The sequence below is a fragment of the Canis aureus genome, chromosome 22 (genome assembly GCF_053574225.1).
Source record: "Canis aureus isolate CA01 chromosome 22, VMU_Caureus_v.1.0, whole genome shotgun sequence".
NCBI classification, from domain to species: Eukaryota; Metazoa; Chordata; class Mammalia; order Carnivora; family Canidae; genus Canis; species Canis aureus.
In genome coordinates this window covers 16,920,946-16,943,370 of record NC_135632.1, presented here as the reverse complement: position 1 = coordinate 16,943,370, position 22,425 = coordinate 16,920,946, and the positions used below count along the sequence as shown (strand labels likewise).

The window sequence follows — 22,425 nt, the reverse complement described above, 5'->3', positions numbered from 1 at the left end:
CCTATGTGTACAATGCAGAGTTGGAGATCTCTCTTGGCCAGATCTCCTTGACTAGGCTTTAAGTTCCCAGGGTGGAGGGCATCTTCTGCTGCTTCTGTGGCACTCACTACATTTTGATCCCAAATGGACATGTAACATGGTAGGTACTTATTACATGTATGGTGAATGTGAAGTCACACATCCTGACCCCAAGCCTGTGCCCCTGAGGAAAGACTTTATGGGCTCAAATATGCAGGTGTGTGGATGAATTTCTCCCCTGCTCAAGGGGTGGCATCAGGAGAAGCTGGCTTCGGAAGCCCCAGAGAAAGAGTGAGCACAGACGGGTACTGAAGCTTCTTCAAAACAGACGTCTAGAGGAGAAATCACTTTTATTGGGATGGCTTTGTTTTAAGGAAAAGAAAAGAGACAAAGCCAAGGGAAAGCCTCTGCTAACAGATGCTGGGGGGATGGCTGGACATTTTGGCCCCATGCTGCACAAAGAAGGGGATCCTGGCCTACGTGTCCATGCTGCTCATTCCTCGAGATCCAGGGGTGCTCAGGCTTCACTGTACCTTCTTGAATACTTGCTTGCAGACCACACCTTGCACTCTCATCTCCTGAAACGAAAGCAGATGCTTGTCACTGGCAAGAGCAAGGTCACACTTGGGCCTCAGTGCGCACAGGGCCAGGAGCTTTGAAAATACTCAGTGTCTATTATTTTTCCTCAAGAGTTGGGTTGAACTAGCCCGATTCCTTGGAAAGTTGGTTGAACCGGATCAGTGGAGATGGGGTTCTGCTATGCCCTGTAGGCAGAGTTGGCTGGGAAATAAATGCTGCTCCCCTCCTCCTACTATGCTCAAGGGGCCCAAAAGGCTTTAAGAACCCCGGGCCTGAGGCCAGGACAGAGTCTGTGCCCAGGCTTGGAAGAAATCAGGCCCAGACACACGGCTTGACTCCCAGACGACTCAGTAGGCTGTCACAGGCCAAAGCGGCAAGTTAGCACAGAGATTCCAAGCTTCAGCTGCATATTGGAGTACCTGGGGAGTTTGGAAAATGCCTGGGTCCCAGGCTAGACCAGTTATATCAGTGTCTCAGTGGGTGGAGCCCTGGAATTGCTATTATTGAAAGCTCCCAGGTAGTAGTAAAATGCAGCCCAGAAAGCCCAGGCCCTGCCTACAGGACAGCCGCTGCCAAGTTGCTGGGAGGAATGACGGCACAGGGTCACCACATCTTGGAAGCGTTGTCTGTTTGTTTTTAAAAGATTTTACTTACTTATTCATGAGAGACAGAGAGAGGGAGGTAGAGACATAGGCAGAGGGAGAAGCAGGCTCCCTCTAAGGAGCCCGATCCCGATGTAGGACTCGATCCCAGGACCCTGGGATCATGCCCTGAGCTGAAGGCAGGCACTCACCTGCTGAGCCACTCAGGCGTCCCTTGTTTTATTTTCTGAAGGAGGCGGGAAATCTGAATATTTATGACATCCTAATTTTTAAATCGTTGCCTGAAGAAGTTTGGAGCTCACTGATGGCCAAATAAAAGAGGCCCGAGGTCCCCAGCTTGTAACCTCTGGCACAGAGCCACAGAGCCTCTGAGCTGAAAGAGCGGTGGAGATCACAGCATCTACCCTCATTGCTAGGCAAGTGAGGAAGAGAGGCCCCGGGAGAAGATGGTTCCAGGTCAGGCACAGCCCAGGCCCTCCGCATCAGCGGAAGCTATCTCTGAAAATCATGCCCTCCTGCCTCTTCTCAGCACACACACATCCCAGAGCTCCCATGGACTCTGATCTTTGCAGAAGCGCCATGTGGTAGGATGGAATTTTGTAGATGAGGCTGAGGAAAGGAAGGCACTTACTCAAAGGTACCCAGTGAGTCAGGAGTTGAACCCAGGTCACCTGGACCAGGTTTTTTTTTTTTTTCTCAGAAGGAAGGTAATCGGGAGTTCCAAGGGGGCAGGAGTGATGGGAGGTCTCCTTTCAGAGGACATGTGTTATTTTAGCCTCCAGGGGCTAAGCCCCTTACTCTAGATTTCTGTGTGCTTTTCCCAGGCAATGGATGGAGCAGAAGTGGCTTTGACCTGAGTTCCTAGGCTGGAGGCCCACGCCTGACCTGAGAAGGGCTTCTCCTCACCTGACCTAGGGAGGTCTCAGAGAAGCTTAAAGGACTCTCCTTGATTCTAGCCTGCCACAGGTTGGCATGGTGACACAGACATCATTTGGGAGCAAGTTTCAGTTCTTCCAGTTTCTAGCTGTGTATCTGGGATGTGACCCTCCAGGTCCCCATCTCCAAAATAGGAACCCCAATAGTACCTGGCCCACTGGGTCACTAAGGGAATAGAAAGAGGTATGAAATGCAAAAGAGCTTAGCTCCACATCTGCTGCTTAGCAGATGTTCCTCCTCACTTCCTGACTGGACAATTGAGTCGGCCTAGATCTCGCAAACACATTGTTCAGTTTTTACAGTCACTCAAGCGTCTTTTCCAGGCCCCTGGAAGAGAAGTTTCCGAGCAGGCCCTGCCATAGGGCATTCTTCTAAGGTCCATCAGACCTCAATAGCCACCAGAGCCTCCGGGCCCAGCTCTGCCCCCCACCCTCCACCCCCTACCCCAGCAACCTACCAGGTGCAGCTCGTCACCCTCAATCCACTGGGTCCAGCCACGTCCCTCCTTTTCACCCTTCTGCACACACTCGAGCTTGTCCCCGTCCCAGCTCACGGTGGTCTGCCAAGCAAAAGAACATGGTGGTCAACCTTGAGCAAGCAGCCCCTGGGGGCTGGGCGAGGGGCAGCCCCAAGCTTGATCACCCAGGGGGCGCTCAAGTCAATTTTGTTACAGAAAATCTGCAGCCTAACTCTGTCCACCATGTGCTGTTATTACGGTATGTGGATCAGCTGGTCTTATCGTCCCTGAGCACTCCGGGCCCTGCCCAGGTGCTGGGGATGCTGAAGGGAAGACAGCAGGAGGAGGGAAGCCACATAGGGCTCAGCCTATGCCCATGGGAGACTCCACAGTCTTGTTGGAGTGGCAAGGGCTCACTCGGAAAGACAGGGCTTGAGTATTAGAACTTAGAGGCAAGACAGTCCAGGAGCTCATGGTCTGGATGGGACCTATGTGCGGTGCAGAGAGCATGCCCCATCTTTGCAGCTATCCACTTCTCCAAGAACAGCCCTTCCACGTGTGGCAGTTGCACATTATGAGTCCTGCCTCCCCACTGCAGCAGTTAGAACTTCCTTTGCCCCTGTTCACTGTGTGGCTCTAGGCAAGTCCAGCCCTTCTCTGGGCCCCAGTGTTCCCATCTGTCCTAGGAGGGGGCCAGAGGCCATGAACTCAGAGGCCTTGCCTTTATGGAGGGAAGGTTGTAGGATCCTTGTACTCCAGGGCATGTTCCAGACAGTCAGCAACAGCCTAATCAGGATTTAAGAGAGGAGGAGAAATCTGGGAAATGGGTATGGAGTGAGTGGGGCCAGTCCCTATAGGAGGATTGCCTGCCTCCTTCTCCCAAGCCCTCCTCTTCCTCCTGGGCTTGCGGATGACTGCTGCCCTCTGCTGTTGGATGAAGCCTGCACTGGAGCGCGGCACAGAGGCACCAGGTGGGGGCCAGCCGGGTGCAGGCATCAACGTGACCTCTGGTCCTGGAGCCTGTTGCCTGAGGGAGATGGAGCACAGGGGGACTGGAGGCAGGGACGTTCCTTTCTGGGGTCTAGAGATCACTCAGGGCTCACGTCCAGCAGGAAGCCAGAGAGAAGGTCCCACCTCCAAATCAGAACATAATGAAGTTGCTGATGAATATAATGAAGATGATGAAGGTGTGTCGCAGGTAAAGACCACTAATGACTCGAGCCACAAGGTGCCCATCCTCTGGGTACCTTGTCCATGCCCGGCCTGTGAAAGGAAGTGGGGACTGAGAAGTCAGATACTCCTCGGCTTCAAGGAGCTTGTCAGAACACTGGGCTTCCTCATCAACGGAACTCCTCTTTGTGTGTGGATCCAGAAGTCTACCCCGCACACCAAGGGCTCCAGACTCAGTCAGAGGCCAAGAGGAGCACGGTAATAAAAAGAAAACCTGTAATTTTGCTTCCTCAGAGATAATTACTCTAACATTTTGATGTATTTATGTCCAGTCTTTTGTTCCTTTACTAGGTATATATATGTTTCTAAAGAATTGGGATTACATCATTTATTTTTTTTGTATCCTAGTTTCTTCATTTAATAGAAGCAATTTTCTACTTCAATAAATATTCTACATAAGCCTTATTTTAATGGTTACAAAATATTCAGGAAAGGGCTAATTTGTGGGGCCCAGCACAAAATGAAAACGAGGGGCTTCTCTAAAAAATGATTAGGAATTTTAAGATGGTGACAGCAGAGCATTAAACTATGTGAGGGGCCCTTCGTGCGTTGTGGCCTGTGTGACGGCACAGATTACAGGACCATGAAGCTAAGCCGGTCAGTATTTCATTATATATACATACTATTATTTAGCTTATTCTGTATTCTTGGGCATCTAGGTTATTTATTGTTCTGTGCTATTATAAATAAGACTGCCTGGTGTATACAGTTTTGAACACATCATGTACTTTGGGGGTGGCAGTGGAGGAGCAGAGGGTGAAGGGAGTGGGGTGAGAGAGAGAGAGAGAGAGAGAGTCCTAAGCAGGCTCCATGTGCAATGCGGAGCCTCACACGGTGCTCGATCCTGTGATCCTGAGATCATGACCTGAGCTGAAATCAAGAGTTGGATGCTTAACCAACTAAGCCACCAGGCACCCTGAACACATCATGTTCTTAGAATGAACTTACAGAGGAAGAGTTGTTGCGAGGTTACCACAGGAAAACTGAGGCACCCCAGCTAAGCCTCCTGCTAAATGCAGTCACATGGAGCTGAAGAACTGCCCAATCAGCTCACAGAATCATGGGAATACATGATTGCCTTTTTAAGTCATCAGGTTTGGGGTGGTCGGCTACATGGCCTTAGACAACCCAAAGACCTACTTTACTAAGTTGTGCTGAGGATGAGAGAAAAAAATACATACAATGCAGAGGGCTGGCATATGAGGCTCTCAGTCATAGTAATCAAGACATCCAGAGTTTAGACAGGGAGGGGATTTGCTTGTCCAAGCTGCGCGTGGTGGACATGGGTACAAACCACGGGGACGGGCAGGGCTGCCTCCGCCTCCCACCAGGAGCTCTGGGACTCCACCCCAGAAATGAAGCCCAGACAATTTCAAGGACCAGGGGGTATCTGGCCACCTTCCGTTCCTTTCCTGAGTAATCCTCCCCAAAGAGACCACGTGCAGGTCTGCAGAAAGGGCTGGAACCCAGGGCAGCAGGCGGTAGAGTGAATCCGGTCTAACTTTTCTGTTACAAATAACCACTAACACTTTGGCCTTGTCAGCAGCTTTCCCAGAAAGACCAACAGATGAATGGAGACCGCTTTGCATCACTCTGACAAGGGACTGTCACTTCAAAGCCATTATCCAGCTCCCCTGACCACTTAGAAACCCCCACAGGCACTGCTGCATGGGGGCCAGTGACCCAGAAACCTGGTTCCTGCAGGCAGTCTATGGAAGCATGTCCCGGGGGGCCCAAGGCCCCCTTGCCCCATGCAGATGACCCGTCCTGGGGGCAACAGGCCACACCTGCTGAGTAGACTCACCTCTTGGCAGTGACCGGGCATGATCTACAAATGGTGGGATTTAATCTGCCTCCCAGGGATCTGTGATCCCAGAATTTGTTAAAGCTCCCACATGCCCCAAACGCCCATTCCAATGAGCAGGGGAAGGATGGATCACTGACCCTACTACACTTGCGCACAAGGTCCAGGAAGCCCGGAGATGGCTGGGACTGAATCTTACTGTCTCTGTGCTTCCAGAGCCAGGCCAGAAGGGAGGTCTTGTGTCTGCAGAAGCCAGAGCCAGGACTGACCCAGGTCTGACTCCAAAGCCTGTGCTCTTTATTTTTTTAAACAATTTTATTTATTCATGAGAGGCACAGAGAGAGAGAGAGAGAGAGAGAGAGAGAGAGACAGGTAAAGGGAGAAGCAGGCTCCAGGCAGGTAGCCTGATGTGGGACCAGATCCCGGGACTCCCGGATTACGCCCTGGGCTGAAAGCGGGTCTAAACTGCTGAGCCACCTGGGGATCCCTGCCTGTGCTCTTTAAATTCTGGTGGGGGTGAGGGACTGGAAAACCAGACAGTGACCAGACACTTCCTGTACATGATGTGAATTGCTAGAAGATGCAAATTGGCCATTCCTCCTGGAGTTTAATTTTACAGTGTGCTTCACCCTTTGAGGGTTCCTGGGACAGTAAGAAGGTTCTCGGCCTCTGGTGCCTGGGTTAAATAAGTGAGCAGATGAGAAGGTCAGAGAAGGTAACAGAGAACCTGCCGAGTGCCAGGTACTTCTGTTTCACTTGACCTTCAAGCTTTAGAGCCAATAAAAATTAGATTTAGTATTAGACTTAGTTAGGTAACCAGCCTAGCCTACGTCTCCTAGGGGTTATGGGCTGAGCATTGCTCGGATCCAGTTCCTTCTGGCAGAGAAGTCCACTCGCTGCCCATGAGACGAGGCTGGGTGAGTGACATGCTCACTCCTCTCCTTCTGACCCACTCCTAGGAGGCTGGCAATTATCTAAAATCAGCACATTTGGGGGATGGGGGGGGGAGCCAATTCTCTCTAAAAGCAGATTACAACTAAAAAAATAAGGCCTTAAAATGTGAGCGAGTAATTAGAGACATAAAAGCTGTTAAAAGCAACTACTACAAACCAGTAAAGCCACAACAAGGCCTTTGTGGGCATGAAAGAATGCGACGCTAATGCCACGACGGAGCTAACAGCAAATGGTAACAATTCTTAGGACAAACAAAACACTAAAATGTTAAGACTAATCTTGACACGTCATTTTTAAAATTCCTTTAACATTCCAGGAAGTGCCCAGGATCAATTTTAAAACAAGAAGCCCTCAGAGAGCTCAAGGCCCTGTGAGGTCAAGGTTTTGGATAGGGAAGAGGTCACAGGGCTCACATGGAACTATGCTCGGTCAATCCAGGGACCCAGTACTGAGTGTCCTAATCTTGGGCCCTAAGGCTGGGCTGGATCCCAGCTGTGCCATGGAGCAGCTCAGCCCAGAGGGAAGGCAGATAGGTAAACTGGCATCGACTCCCCTGCGTTCTGTGTTGGGGTGTGAGGCGGGTACCCACCCCAGCCTGGAGGGACAGGGAAAGCTTCTTGGTTGTCACCATCACCATCATCACCCTACCAACATGTGCTAAATACTTACCACGTGCTGGGCAGGGTATTAAACACAACATGGGTCGTATCCTCCTGGAGCAGTTACACGTCTCCCATTTTACAGGTATGGAGACTGGGGCTTTCAGGTCACCCAGCCATATAGTAAGGGGATGAGATGTGAGTCCAGAGTCTATGTTCTTGGCTACTGTGCTCTGCAGCTATCTGATCTAAGCTGACCCTTGAGTGAGCAGGATTCTCCATCACGGTTCTGCACAAGGCAACATGTGGCGATCGTGGGTTCGACACCTGCACACTAGTCTCGGGTGCTGGGAACAGAGGCAGGTGAGGCGAGGACGCTACTCTCAAAAGCACACAGGCTATTAGAGAAGAAAACAAGCCAGAATTCCAGCAGAATGGCAAGTGCTGGGTGGAGGCAGGTGACATAGTTGTGGAAGGGGAAGGCCTCTCATCAGTCTCTACAATAGGGACAGAGGTCCGTCAGGGAAGGCTTCCTGGAGGAGGTAGGTAATGCTGGAAATAATGCTGGAATTGACACCAGAAAACACCTTGAGAACGAGGTTAAGAAGCAGAAATTGGAGAAGAGGAATGAGGGAATCTCAGGCAGAGGGAACAGCCTGGACAAATGCAGGCAGGCCAGGGGCTGCGTGAGTGAGTGAGGCTTCTAAATGAGCTTTGCCCAGCAGGATCTCTCAGCATGACCCTCCCCGTGGAGCCTGACCCTGCACCTCTAACCCCAGAATTTACCAGGGAGATGACTCAGTCTCTCTTTTCCTGTACTTTACATCTTTGTGGCTCCAACCAGCCAGACCTGGTGCAAAGGACAATCCAGATGCTTGCTTATCTGGCAGGCAGGCTGGCCTGCTACTGGAGCCAGGCCAAGGAACCAGCTTATTATCAAGTCCCCCCCCCCCCCCCCCCCCCGCCCCCCACATGGCTGGGGGGAAGAGGGTGATGAGGAGTAAGGGAGGAGCCATCCTACCGGAGAGTGCTCAGAGGGGCTCCGCAGGGCAGAGTCCACCAAGGCCTCATCTCATCCACCAGTGCCTCTGGTTTCTACATTTTATCTTTCTTTTTTCTTCTTCTTCTACTTTTTATCTTTCAAGGCAAACAGAAACAAACAGCTCCCACAGGATAAGAGGCGCTAGCTCAGTAACTGAGGAGGAGTCGCCAGCAGGTCAGGATCTCCTGACTGAGAGCTCTTTGGGGTCTGGGATCCTTTTGTTCACTACAGGATACCAGCCGCCACCTTGGAATCGAGGACATGCATTTACCAGTTGTAGAACAAATGAACAAATGGCAGAAAACATTCTAGGGGTACTTTTAGAATTTTTTGGGCGATGAACACATTTTTTTTTTTTAGACAAAATATCCCAGGCAACGTAGCTATTTATTCTTCCACAAATTAGCCTTATAGAAATGGGTTAGCCACTGTGTGACACTGGCGAGGGCTTCTGGGTCCCGGAGCACTTAGTCATCACGCCCAGGGCCACACAAGCCAGGACGAGTATGAGTCATGGTTTCAACCCACTTCTACCCAACTCTGAACCCACGGCCTGCCCACTGTTCCCACATGAGCATCTTGCTGCCACGGATGTTTTTCCTGCCAAACAGCGCCTGGCAGGCTGTGGGCCTGGGTCTGGCCCAGCTAGCGGACAGCATGCCTGCCTGAGCTGGGCTTTGGGGGGTGGGGAGACGGTGGCGATGACAGCCTTGGAGAGATGCAGGCCTGAGCCCCAGTCCGTCCCTATTTCCAGCAGGGAGATCCTGCAATGCACCCCACCTCCTGAGCCTACATTTCTTCACTTGCAAAGTGGGGCTGATAAGTCTTGCTATAGAGCAAGAGCCATCAGGATGAAATGAAATGAGGGGTAGCAAGGACCCATTTGAGCGCCGGACACATGAAACACTCCGTGAGCATAGTTCTCTCTGCTGCTGGCCTTGCCCAGCCTGTTCTCTTTGGCTGCAGAGAGGCACATGCCCTTGCAGGTGTACCTCCGCCGACGTGACTCCACTAGCTCTTGTCTGGATAGCCAGGTGTCCTTCACACATGCCACCGCCTCCAGAACTCATCTTCTGGAGCGCATAGTTCACAAGATGAGAGAATTAATAGTAACAGCCCCTACCAGTGGAGTAGACGACTGCAGGCTTTCCTGCCTCTAATCCTCCCCACGAAGTAGTGAGTGTTTCTGACTTCATCATTATCCCCATTTCACAGACAAGTAGAGGTGCAGAGACTTGAAATAACCTGTGTAAGGCCATCCTGTCTGGAAGTGGCATAGATGGGACTCCAGAGACGATGGTCCGGCTCCAGAGTCGAACCGGTTATGACTCAGCCCCGCTGCCAGGCCCTGCCTCAGAGGGAGCTGGGCCTTGGACAGCCTCTACTGTGGAGGACAACGAGATGCAGAGCCGACCTGGCCCCTCTGCACCTGACAGTTCCATCCCATGACACGGCACTGCTTCACCAGGGAGGCTGCATTTGAGATTTCAAAAGCCTCACAGAGAAATTAGCCCAGGGCTGTGACCCTTAACATAACAAGGATGCCACCTCTCCCGGGTAACAATCTGAAGTCTGACTGCCAGGAACTAAATTCTGGTTCCACCAGCTAACCTGGTCTCAGACAAGTGAGGGCTTGTTCCACTTTTCATTTTCTTTATGTATCATATAGGAAGCATTCTGACATCTTCATTCTAGAATCGTGAAGATTACAAGAATTCATGCATGGAAAGTGCCTAGAGCTCATAGCACGTGGGAAGTACCCCACAAACACTAGCTATGATTAAAGGGCAAATGGATCTGCAGGGAGATCATTCACCATTTATATTGCTTGAGGTTCTATTTCTACTGAACACTCATTCGACAAATGCACTGGAGCCCTCTGTGCCTGGCACCGGATGGACATGCAAAGTGTGGGCCCCATGGTCCCACATCTCAAATGCATGAACAAGGGTCGCAGGTGCCCCGGGAGCAATGGCTGCAGAGAAGGGCAGTGGGATGAGGTGGGTTGGGGAATCAGGACAAGATTGGTGAGACAGTCAATCCTGGACCGGTCTTCACCAATTCTCCCGGGCAGAAAGCAGGGCACTTGTCCCAGGGACGTGAGCAGAGAGATGCAAAGGGGGACGGCAAGTGAAGGCACCTATAAGTGGCGGGATGGGGCGAAGGTAAGGAGTGAGGCAGGGAAGGGAACTGGAGAGGCAGCAGCGGCCAAGTCCTGAAAACCTGAGCCCCTCTGGCCCTTGCCTGTCGGCGCTGGGGAGCCCCCGGGGGAGGGGGTTAGGCTAAGGAGTGACCTGATCAGATTCCCCCTTTTTTTTTTTTTTAAGATTTTATTTATTTGACACAGAAAGAGAGAGCACAAGCAGGGAGAGCAGCAGAGGGAGAGGGAGAAGCAGGCTCCCCACTGAGCAGGGAGCCCAATGTGGGGCTCGATCCCAGGACCCTGAGATCCTGACCTGAGCCCAAGGCAGACGCTCAACCGAGTGAGCCACCCAGGTGCCCCCAGATTCCCTTTTTAGGATGTGAAGGATGGGCAGGAATGTTGAGGATGGTGGAAGGGAGATCAATGTGAAGAAATAATTCACGGAGAGTGCTGAGCCTGGTGCATAGGAGGAAACATAAGAGGCGTTAATTATTATTGTTGTTATTATTGTTAGAGGCATGAGATGTTCAGAGCTGTGGGGAGGGGGGGAAGGGGAAAGAGAGGCTAAGACGCAGAATTTGTGGAACTTGTTGACTGGCTGCCCATAAACACTTTTCACTTATCTTCACAGTGATTATTTATGTGGGGTATGCAGTGGTCTGTGGAATTAAAAAGCCACCGTCACTCTAACCACCTGTGGTCAAGCAGCGCTTAGCAACACCGGCAGGAAGCAGCCAGCTCTGTGAACCACACAGAGTCAGGGGTCAGAGAGATGTGAAGCTGAATCCCAGGGCCATGGTTAACCAGCAATGTGACCCTGGGCAGGACCCAAGGGTCCCTGTCTATCAAATAAGAGTGGCACCTCCTCCCCAGGATCATCGGTGGATTAAATAATATCTGTACAGTGCCAGGGCACAGCCTGCCGCACAGAAGCCCCCAGACGGTGGCTGGGCTTATAATAATGTGGGCTGGTGAGGATTATTACCACGCAGCTACAAACAAATACTTTTGTACAGATAGATGCAGCTTTTTTTATCTTTTGAATGATTTTCCTGGAATATAATCACTTAAGTGGGAACTCTGAGTCAAAGAGGAAGATGATTTTTCTGACTCACTGCGTACCATCAGACAGGATTTCTCCTCCCTCATTTTCTGAGTGCAGAGCCAGTTATGCTGTTAAGGCTGGTAACGGTGGGTTTTGCAGCCTGGAGTCTCCTCCAGCCCCGGCCCTCACACCTTTCATGTCTATCCTGTGTATATAGCTCTGCCCCAGAGTCTCCTCTGCTGTCCTTGGACCCTCAGGTCAGGAAAGAAAGAAGGGGGGAAGGGGACAAGGAAGGACAGACTCGTGAGTATCCCTGTGTTAAAGACAATTGGCACTCTCAGGTATCTGCTTATTAAACACCTAGAAAAGTCTTGGCATATTTAACCAGAATAAATGTGCTCTAATATTGGAATTTCAGGCAGGATGACAGAGACCTGCAGTTCCTGTCTGGATGACAGGGGGTGGTGTGTATGTGTAGGTGTGTGCACATGCACACGTGCTTTAGCAATTCGTACAACAGAGGTAGCCATAAAAATGCTTCCTTGGCGGGGGCACTTGGGTGGCTCAGTGGTTGAGCATCTGCCTTGGGCTCCGGTTGTGATCCTGGGGTCCTGGGACCAAGTACCACATCGGGCTCCCCACAGGGAGCCTGCTTCTCCCTCTGCCTTGTCTCTGTCTCTCATGAATAAATCAATAAAATCTTTTAAAGAAAATCCTTCCCAGGGAGGAAGCTATTGTGAGTCAGGCATAGTGCCTATTGTCAGAGTTTTCAATCAATTCCAAGTCAAATATGAATAAATCCTCAAGCCCACGTGAAAGGTTAGCGATGGGACCTGAGTTGCTGGGGCTGGTTACCAGAGAAGCCTTCCATGGGGCAAAGGGACCCCAAAGTCAGTCATCAGCTTTCAGCCTCCAGATGCCTGGAGGGGAAGGCAAAGGGGGTTTCCTGCCCCCTCACCTCTTCTGTTCCGGGCCCTGTGACTGCTTCAACCAACAGAATACAGCAAAATATTGCTCTATGACTTCAGAAGCTAGGCAAATCACAACGTCCCCTCCCTTTGCCTTGTCCTCCTGGCCGTCGTTTGTGGGACCCGGCTACCATGATCTGAAGAAGCTCAAGCAGCCAGGAGACAGTTGGGGGAGGGAGGGCCATGGGGAAAACGAATCCTCCAGCTGCCGGCTAGCAGGACATGCAGCAAGGCCCAGCCACCCCCTTTGGGCTCTGCCCAAATTGCAGATTCATGAACAAAAGGAACCACCGCTGTGGCTCGGAGTTTGGAAGCATTGCATTTTGGAGTGGTTTGTTAGACAGCAATAGAAAAATGAAATAAATTCACCACCACACTGAATTTTCACAATAATCCCATCAGTACCACTACCCTTGGCTCCTTCTTACAGACGAGGGTGCCAGAAAGTGCCTTCGCCCAGGAAACACAGCTGGAAGGTAGACTCAAGATTCAAATCCAGGTTCATCTCCAAGCCAAAGCTCCCAAGTGCTCCGTTGTAGCCCGCACTTGCCCACACGCTATTGGTACCTGCTGCACACACTAGCGGAGGGCCATCCTGGGCCGCTGGAAGTTTGGCATCCCCAAGGAGACGCCATCCGCTGAGACTGGGCCGCATCTCTGCACTCTCATTCAGCCCCCAGAACCAGGCACCCAGAACCCCGGTACAGGTTTATTGCACAGAATCATGACCAGCACATCACAGCATCCTCAGCACGGGCCGGCCCACTTCCTCATTTTTCTTTCTTAGTAGTTATCAGAGGCACGGTCTTGGAGCCAGCAGCAGCAGCAGCTGGGAACTCAGTAGAAAGACCCGTTCTTGGGTCCACTCCAGACCTTCTGAATCGGAAACTTCAGTGGGGGTGGGCAGCTCAAGTTTGAGAACTACTGCTCTAACTACTGATGTGGTTCTCAACCCACGATCTGTGAACTCTGAAGGTCTGAGGATGTTTTTAGATGCAAGTGACAGAAAACCAGTTCAGGGATGCGTGGGTGGTGCAGTGGTTTAGCACCTGCCTTTGGCCCAGGGCGCGATCCTGGAGACCCGGGATCGAATCCCATGTCGGGCTCCCGGTGCATGGAGCCTGCTTCTCCCTCTCCCTGTGTCTCTGCCTCTCTCTCTCTCTCTCTCTCTGTGACTATCATAAATAAATAAAAATTTTAAAAAAAGCTTTTAATAAAAAAAAAGGAAAAGAAAACCAGTTCAAATAGCTTAAGGCGAAAGGAAGGGAAGGCCCTGGCTGGCTCAAGTACACGGAGATTCTTGGAGATGTGCTAGTGTCAGGGGCTCCAGCAAACCCCCCAGCCTTGCAGTTTCTCTTTCTCTCTCATTTCTGCTCCTCTGCTGGCCTCATCTTATCTTTCCCTTCCTTCTGTTGGATTTCTCCAGGCAGCCATGGGAGGTGGTGTGGAAGTTTACATCCTGCCAGCTTATGAACTTTAGAGGGACTAGAACACAGCTCTCTGCCAGGGAAGGGTGACATTAGGTCACATGTACAATCATGTGACAGGTCATGGGACACTGTTATCACCCTGGCTTAAGGTACTCATCCCACGAGAGACAGCGTACCATGATTTGCAGCTCCCCCAGACCCCACAAGGAGAGTAGGGGCATAACTCGCAGCAGAACAGGCGGTGCTTCTTTGGGTGACTAGGGAGCAATGTCGGTCAGAAAAACACAAACGGTGGTTAACTCCCCGAACTGCCACCCGGCCATCATAAGTGATTACTTTGGCCCCAGCCTAAGGCTTCTGGCCCCTTGTTGCGCACAGTGTTGTGGTTTCCCAAGGCAATGTCCCCTGGACTATCTCTATGGTCCTCAGAATTTGCCTTGTGAGACAGCAATCATAATGCCCATTTCACAGATGTGAAGACAGAGGCAGTGGATCCAAACATTTAAGGTCACTGTCAGTTGGATAATGGAGGAGGATTCAAACCCAGACTCTCATAGCAGCACTCCTCTCCATACCCCCAGGCCCTGCCAGTACTCTGGGCTCACCTCCAGGTTGCGCCAGGCTCAAAATAAGGAACCCGGGTGCTGGCCCTCTCCGCGGGAGACCTTGAAATAGAGAGCTTCAACAACAGACCAGTTAGAATCCTTCCTCTGCCACCACAGGCTGGGTGACCTAGAGCTACAAAGATTCTTCACCTCTCTGAGCCTCAGAGTCCCACCTGCCAAATGGGCACACTGACGCCACTTCCGAAAGAGGAAAAGTGCTAAAACCATTTGGCGCAGGCATGGCCCTTGGTAAGGATTTAGTGCATGTTATTTTCCTTTGTTACTGCCTAAACACAAAACCTAACACGACAATGTGATTCTTGAAAGCTACTTTGTGCACTTTACTTGGGTTGCTTTAATCCTTCTTTCTGTAATCCTCAAAAGCACGCTGCTGACGCCGATTCCGAAGGTCGGCGAACTTGAGCTAACACATGAAAGAGACTCCGTGTTTCCATTGTGGAAAGGACCCAGCCAAGGGCTGGGGGCCTGGTCCCGAGGCCCTCAGGAGGCTCCCGAATCTGAGGGCATTCATAGCTCTGTGGCCCAGGGAGTTAATTTTCTGCCATCGGCATTGTGTTGTTTAAAATACGAACCAGAAAAAATCCATTAGTGAGTCAAGGACAGAAGCAGAAAGCTGGCAAGAGTTTAAACCAAAGTGTTAACAGCAGTTTGGTGGATTTCATGCATTACCATATATAATTAGATGGATGGATGGATGGACGGATGGATGGGTGGGTGGGCGGAAGGAAGGAAGTCAGGGTGGAAGGGAAGGAAACACATGGTTAAAAGAGAAAGAATTCAGAAAATCTATAAACACTGACATGGAAAGATGCCTAAGAAGTAGCATTGAGTGAGAAAACAACGCACCAAGGAGTGGATTTCTTTCTCTCCTTTTTTTTTTTTAAACTGATCAATAGATAGACAGCTTCTATATTCAAAGATTTCCGACAGATCCACAGAAACAGTAGCAGTGATAACCTCTGGGGAGTGGGAATGAGGCCAAGTGGGGGAAGGGGCCCTTTCCTTTGCAGTCCACTCTCTCCTGTGCTATTTGAATTCTTTTTTTCCTTTTACAATAAAAACAAAGAAAGCCACGGAGGGGCGGAGGGGAGGGCTGTGAGCGGAAGGGAGGCTCTGTGGAAGGGGTCACCCTGAGTTCACAGCTGGAGAAGGAGAAGCCAGCAGCCCAGGGGTGGGGAGGAGGCGCCAGGCTCCCCAATGAACAAAGGCGCCCCCTCCAGGGAAAACCTGACCCAGTGTCCACGGGGTGGGATGACAAATGGCCCTTCTGCCACCATCACGTGGAGCCAGGCTCATGGCTGTGCTTCCTGACCCAGGGGGCTGTCTTCTGCAAAAGCTGCTCCTGCTGGGGAGAGCCGGGAACAAAGAGCTCGATCTTTCCTCCTTCCAAGGGGTTCCCTGGCCCAGGCGTGGGGGCTCTGGGAAGTCGAGGGGCATCTTCCTCATTCACGCTCCCGCACCCTGCCAAAGCTACCCGCGCAGGACCTAATGCACCACACAGGTCTCAAAGCGGCCCGAGATTTCCTTTCCAAGGATAAAGGCGCGCAGGAGGCAGCCGGGCAAAGCTGCGCCCTGTGTGCACTTCCACCCAGATGACAGCCCAGGCTGCTTGCGGGGCACGTCGGACCTTCCTAGGACCTTCCTAGCACCGACGGGAAGGGTGAGCTGAGCAGTCCTGGCGCAGGCTCCGAGGGCTCCGAGGGCTCCGAGGGCTCTGGCCCTGGGCCTGGGAAGGGAGCGGAGAGCCACTCCCGGCCAGCGCCACACGGCCCTCTGCAGCGCTGCTCCTGCATCTCACTGTCTGCGGAGCCACGGGGACACCAGGGACACCGAGACGGCTCTGGCCTCCAGGGCAGTGGAACTCCAGCTTTGGCTGCACCAGAGCCAGGTGACCACCGGCCCCCACTCCTGGAGTTGCTGGTTCAGGAGGCCAGGGCTGCGGCTGCAGAATTTGTGTCTCTACCTTGTTCTGCTGTGGCCACTGCACGTCTGCACCTGGGGAGCCGCGACCCCAAGGAACCCCTAGTGCAAACAAAGACATCTGGAACCGGGTGGGGTGAGGCCTGCGGTGAGCTGGAGAGCGTCCCATTTAAAGGGAGCACTGCGACAGCGTCCCGGCCTCCACACAGCCCAGGGAGAAAGGGGCACCCAGTGTTGGACTTTGTGGGTTAAGAACAGCCAGAGATACGGATCCTTCTACGAAATCTTACAGTGTATGGCAATCATTGGCAACTGGCTCTGCAGTTTTTTAAACATTCTGCGGGTCAAACAAAACACATCTGCAGGCCAGATTTCACCCCCTGGCCGCTGTTCTAGAGTACAGATAATGTTCCCATAGACAGAGGCAGGATCAGAGGTCTCCACGCGAGCAAGCCCCTGGGTCCTTTGGGGAAGGATGGTCAGTGTGATCGGGAAGGATGGTCAGCGTGATCGTGCATCTCCTAGCGAGAGGTCCCTGCAGCCTCTCAGAGCCACATCGAGGCTCCCTACTGGGTCCTCATCGCTCCCATCTGCCCCAGCCACATCCTGCACCCCAGTCTTTGTGGACTGCACCTCTCTCACTTCCAAAACTCTCTCCCAATCAAGCCTTTTCTGACCCCCTGGCCCTTTGTGCATGTGGTTCCCTCCGCCTAGAATATTCTTATCCTTTCTCCACATATGCCCTGATTCTTACCTGTCTTTTAAGACCCCCCTCATCCAGGTAACTTCATTGACCACTGCGTCCCCATGCCTCCACACTGTGCTCCTAACCCACTATGCTTCCATCACTGAAGAAAATGGCCTGAGGACTCATCAGTCTCCTCCACTGACCTGGGTGCTAGGGAGGTCTTGCTCCCTCTGTGTCCCCAGGCTGAACCCAGAGCCTGGGAGGAGGGTGTGTTGGGGGCAAGGAAGGTCTGAAATAGCATTTATCAACTGCTTTTCTCTTGGCCTTGGCCTTCCTCTTGTCCCCTTTCTGTTTGCCACGCTATTTCCTGTCTATCCTCCAAGCCACGACTCAGGCTACTTCCTGTAGGAACCTTCCCTGACCTCCCAGACCCAGGAGGAGGTCGTCCTCTGGCCATCCTGCCCCCACCCACACGCCATCACACCAGGACTGGCCTCCCCACCGCACTGAGCTCCGTGAGGTCAGGAATCTTGTGCGATTCATCTCAGTAACACTAACCCGGGGGCTGCAAAGACAGAGTAAGCTTGTGGGACCATGAGACGCTTGTGAGACCAAGAAAGGAATTAACAAAACAGATGAATGACTGATCCCAGGTAAGAACTGACACTGTTGTAATGTGCTGGGGAGGAAGCGTCAGAATGAAGCCGACCTGGTGCTGAGAACAGATTGTCCTCCTGGCCACTGCTCCCGGCTGGTGGGTACAGAGTGTGTAGAGCGGAAGAGGCAGTGGTGGAAGTTATCTGTGGCAACCACCCCGCCCAGGCCCCCGGGGGCCCTGGAGACCTCAGCCAACGCGGCCCCTTGCAGGCACCTCCTCTGCACTTGCAAGCCTCAGGCTGGACAGTTGCTGTAATTCTATTATGCTCCACCCTCCCTTGGCCACGGCTTCTCTGCAATGTGAAGGGCCACAGAGAGGCCAGGGCAGAGGGGCTGTCCACCCCCCACCTCCCCCACCCACACAGCAACAGCAAGGTAAGCCAGTGCCATACACTTGAGAGAGGGCCACCCCGAGTCCTGTAGTAGCAAAGGTGACCATGAGTCCTAGCCCAATCCCTTCTAGTTTGCCCAGGTGCTGGGCTCCCCGATCTGGTCACCTGGGTTGTCCTGATGTCCTAATGCCAGGCTGAGAAAAGAAGGTGGCCATGTGCTCCTTCCTTTGGGTCTGAAACCCTTCCTTCTACCCCTTCCCTTTTGTGTAGAAGTCACCTCCTCCAGAAGTCCTTCTCTGGGTACCTTCTTTTGTCACCACTGATCACACTCTGTTCTGTGTGTCTGTCTCCACCACAAAGGTTATGAGTTCCTGGCCATCAGGGATTGTGACATCCTGCCCCACATCCCTGTGCCTGGCACCACGATTAGCGTGTAAGGAAGGCAGTAGGTATGGTGCAGTGGTTCACGCAGGGACTCTGGAGCTGCCAAAGTGCAAATCCTCCCTCTGCCGCTCACTTAACTTCCCCAGCGCCTCACAACAAGAAATCCTGCCTTGGTTTTCTAATCTGTAAAATGGGGTTGAAAAAACAGTATTGTGAAGAGTGAGGGAGTTAAAATTAATTGGTAATGGTACTCGGTGCGTAGTGAGCACCTGTGAGTATGAGGAGGTGGTCAGTAAATGTTTCACATGTTACTGGATGAGGGAGGGAAAGCAAGGCGGGAGATAATTAGCCAAGTAAGTACAAGCTAGCACATTCCAGAGGTTGCAGTGACCCAAAACAAACAGGGATGCCTGCCCTGCTCTGTGGGTACCCTAAGAGTGAGCCGGGGAGAAGAGTGCAGTGCTGTGCAGCAGGCCCGGGGGCAGTGATCTGAAAGGCAGCCCCCCCCACCCCCCCAAGCAGCCCTGTCTGCTGGTCTCCTTTCCCACTGTGAGCCCGGCTGAGGATCAAGAGGCCTTGGGCCTTTTAAAGGCACAGCCTGACATGTTCCTACAACAATATTGGCCTCTCCAAAGACACTCCCTGCTGGCTACCCTGCCTTCTGCCGTCATTGCAAACAACACACTCAGACACTAACTCCTACCTGCTGTCAGATGAATCGACAAAGGGGGTGGGGGGGATGAGTAGTAGTCCAGGCCTGGGGCTTCTTATCCTCACACACTGACACCCCTATAGCCACTGTCCCAGCAAACCTCCACCATCTGGTTTCTGCCAAGGCAACCAGCAAGAGAGGGGCCTAGCAGAGAGCAGGAGGGTGGGCCTCAAAGTCCAAAGACCTAGGGTTCAAATCCCATCTCTTGCAAGTCTCCTTCCCTCTTGGGGCCTTTGTCATTGTATACGATGGGGTCACGAATCTCGCCCTCACTGGGCTATGGCACAGTGTAGGGCACAAAGCAGACCTTTGGTAAATTGTCCCAGGGGGAGGGGAGAAAGAGGGGGAGCACCTCCTCAATACGCAAGGCAGCTCCCTGGGGGTGAGCATACACTAGCTGTGGACCCAACACTGTGAAAGGGATTCCAGGAGCAACCTGACCTTCCAACGACCCGAGAATGTTGATGGAGACTTGGGCTGACCTTCCAGTTTGCTGTGTTAACGCTAATTGGGGTCTCGGGGTCGTCAGCTTCCCACCCTTGGGGCTAGGCTGTACTTCCCTCCCCGCCTGCACGAAGGCTTCCTCTAGCCTGGGCTCAGTGGCACTGACCCACCGAGTAGGGGTAGGCTGCAAAGTTCAAAGGCAGCTCAGCGGGCAGTGGAGGCCAGGACGGGGAAGGGGGCGGCCAGGAGCCAGATCTCAGTTTGGCGATGAGGTGGGACAGGTCAGAGGCTTCCGGGAGATCATGATGTCCCCTGCTTCCTAGGGTGGCTTCATGCTAGGTCACTGAGAAAGTTTTACACTTGAGAAGGGTTCCCGGTGTTTCTTTCCTTCCTCCACCAGGCCAAGGTACAGCCAGAGGAGAACGGAGCCAACAGATTGGGAGTCAACAGACCTGCGGGGGAGTTCCAGGCCAGCCCCTCCCCGCTGTGCTGTTCTGGGCTGGTTACTCATTGAAACCGTTTCCTCATCTGTAAAATGGGCATTCTCCTACCTCCCTCAGGGGTGGTTGTGAGATTAGGTGAAGTCAAATGTATAAAGCACCTGGCTCAGTCCCTGGACACCGCAGGGCCTCAGCAAACTGCAGCTTTCATAACCATTATATCCTGTTTGGACAGAGGAGTATGCTTGATGAGTCCCTGCTGTCACCTTTGTGGGTTGGCAGTGCAAAGATCCCTGGTCCCTAAGAATTTAAGGGCCCCCGCTCCCCTCCCAGATGAAGTAGCCCAGCCTTTTTGGTCAGGCGCCCTGGGCAGGAGGTGCCCTGGTGTATGCAAATCCTCACCATGCACTTGCGGTCATCTATGCCCGTCAGATCCTCCTCAAACTCCTTCCCAACCTGGAAGTCCATGATATAGTTCCTGAAAGTGCTCAGCGTGCGGATGATCATATGGTCGCCGTCCTGCACGATCTCTTTGTCCGGCTTCAGCAAGTTGGCAATTTTGCGCAAGGCCACATTGACATCTGCAGGGGGTGCCGGGGAACAGAGGGGCAGAGAGTTGGCAGGAAAATCCAGAGAACGGTCCCTAAGGCAGTGGGGCCCCAGGAGCCAGCTCCTGGGGGGAGGGCGGGGAGGACTTTTGGGGTTCCCTGCTCTGCTCGCTTAGCGCTGTCTTAGCCAGCAGCCAGGTCTGTGCCTTTTTCTTCTCTTTTCAGAGAAAAAGTCTTTCTTTCTTTTTCTTTCTTTTCTTTCTTTTTCTTTCTTTTTTCTTTTTCTTTCTTTCTCCTTCCTTCCTTTCCTCTTTCTTTTTCTCTTTCTCTTTTTTCTTTCTTTCTTTCTTTCTTTCTTTCTTTCTTTCTTTCTTTCTTTCTTTCTTTTTCTTCTTTCCCCTTCCTTCCTTTCCTCCTCTTCTTTCTTTCTTTCTTTCTTTCTTTCTTTCTTTCTTTCTTCTTTCTTTCTTTCTTACTTTCTTTCTTCTTCTTTCTTTCTTCCTTTCTCTCCTTCCTTCCTTCCTTCCTTCCTTCCTTCCTTCCTTCCTTCCTTCCTTCCTTCCTTCCTTCCTTCCTTCCTTCCTTCCTTCCTTCCTCTTTTCCTTCCTTCCCACCTTCCCCCCTCCCTTCCTTCTTTCTTTATCTTTTCCTTGCAACAAAGTTTTCTGCCCTTTGAAACAAAAAGCAAACTGCACCCAGCTCTGCTTAATGAAGTTCCCCACGTCCCGAGCCACCTACGGGCTGCGGGCGCCGCCGCGCTCCCCGTCCCCGGGGGCACCCAGCCGGCACCCTGGGAGCCCGGGCGGCCGCGGCCCCGCACGGGCGGAGGGAGGCCGGGGGCGGGGGCGGGGGCCGGGGCGGGGGCCGGGGCCGGGGCCTCGGGAGGGCTCGGGGAGCGGGCCCAGCTGCTTACCGAGCGCGCGCAGGTACTCCTCGAAATTCTCGTTGGCCAGCATCTTCCAGTACCCGGTGAAGTCGACCGGCATTTCGGGGGGCTCGGGGGGCTCGGGGGGCGGCGGGAGCGGCTGCGGGCTCCGCGGGCGAGCGGCTGGCGGCGCGGTCGGGGCGGGGGCGGCCGGAGTCGTGCGCCCTGGGGCGGGGGCTCGGCGGGGCGGCGGCGGCGGGGTCCGGGCGCACAAAGCCCGCGGGAGGCGCCCTCGAGGCCGTCGCTCCGCCCCTTCGCGGGGCGGGGTGGGCCCCGGGGTGGGGGGGCAGGTGCGTCCCGGGCCCGCGGGCTCCTGCTTTCCGACCTCCGGGCCGCTTCCCGACGGGGGGGGGGGGAGAGGAGGAGGAGGAGGAGGGAGAGAGGGGGGAGGGGAGGAGGGGGGAGGAGGAGGAGGAGGGAGGGAGGGGGGAGGGGAGGAGGGGGAGGGGGGAGGGGAGGGAGGGGGAGGGGGAGGAGGGGGAGGGGGAGGAGGGCCCCCGACTCCTGGGCTCTTGCGAGATTCCTTCCAGCGCTTGGGGGGCAAGAAGCCGCCTCCTGCCGTCCGCCCAGGTGGTTAGGAAGAGGCCACCTGCAGGCCTTAGTCTGCAGCCGTCGGGGTCAGGAGGGCTGGGTGCTTGCGCGCAGGGCCAGGCAAGCGGGGACTTTCCACCCCCCACCCCCCCACCCCCTTCAAATAAAAGCAAGGTTGATGTCGTCTGAACAAAGTGTAAAAAAAAAGAAAAAAAAAAGCCCTCTGGGTGGTTCTGATGCCCAGCGAGGTTTGGGATCTCCTGCTCTCCGCCAGTGCAGGCCCTAACCAACACCCCTAGGCTTCCCTTTCCCCACGGCGCTCTGCGCGCTGCGTCTTTCGCTTGATGCATTCCGGGGACCTTTCTATTTCTGCACAGAGAAAATGTCATGTTTCGCAGGGCCTTCCATTGT

General features: G+C 53.2%; 1 protein-coding gene and 1 long non-coding RNA gene across 2 annotated transcripts in view; one reads left to right on the top strand and one right to left on the bottom strand.

The window, feature by feature from the left end:
• Positions 1–353: 353 nt before the first annotated feature.
• Positions 354–21,619, bottom strand: RBP1 (retinol binding protein 1). Its single transcript, XM_077864954.1, has 4 exons — positions 21,472–21,619; positions 20,413–20,591; positions 2,593–2,694; positions 354–596 (listed from the first exon to the last, which is right to left on the bottom strand). Exons 1-4 carry the CDS (start codon positions 21,542–21,544, stop codon positions 543–545), a joined length of 408 nt encoding a protein of 135 aa, XP_077721080.1. The 5' UTR covers positions 21,545–21,619; the 3' UTR covers positions 354–542.
• LOC144293812 (uncharacterized) overlaps positions 17,532–22,425 on the top strand; it is an 82,715-nt gene continuing 77,821 nt past the window's right edge. The window contains exon 1 of the long non-coding RNA XR_013361133.1: positions 17,532–17,694. This is a non-coding gene — a long non-coding RNA (uncharacterized LOC144293812). The remainder of the gene's footprint in view (positions 17,695–22,425) is intronic.

Coding starts and splice junctions, on each gene's coding strand:
- RBP1 (XM_077864954.1), bottom strand. CDS start 21,544: ATGCCGGTCGACTTCACCGGGTACTGGAAGATGCTGGCCAACGAGAAT. Junction 2,695..20,412: donor TAGATGACCGCAAGTGCATG/GTGAGGATTTGC, acceptor TTTGCTTGGCAG/ACCACCGTGAGCTGGGACGG. Junction 597..2,592: donor AGGGTGACGAGCTGCACCTG/GTAGGTTGCTGG, acceptor CTTTCGTTTCAG/GAGATGAGAGTGCAAGGTGT.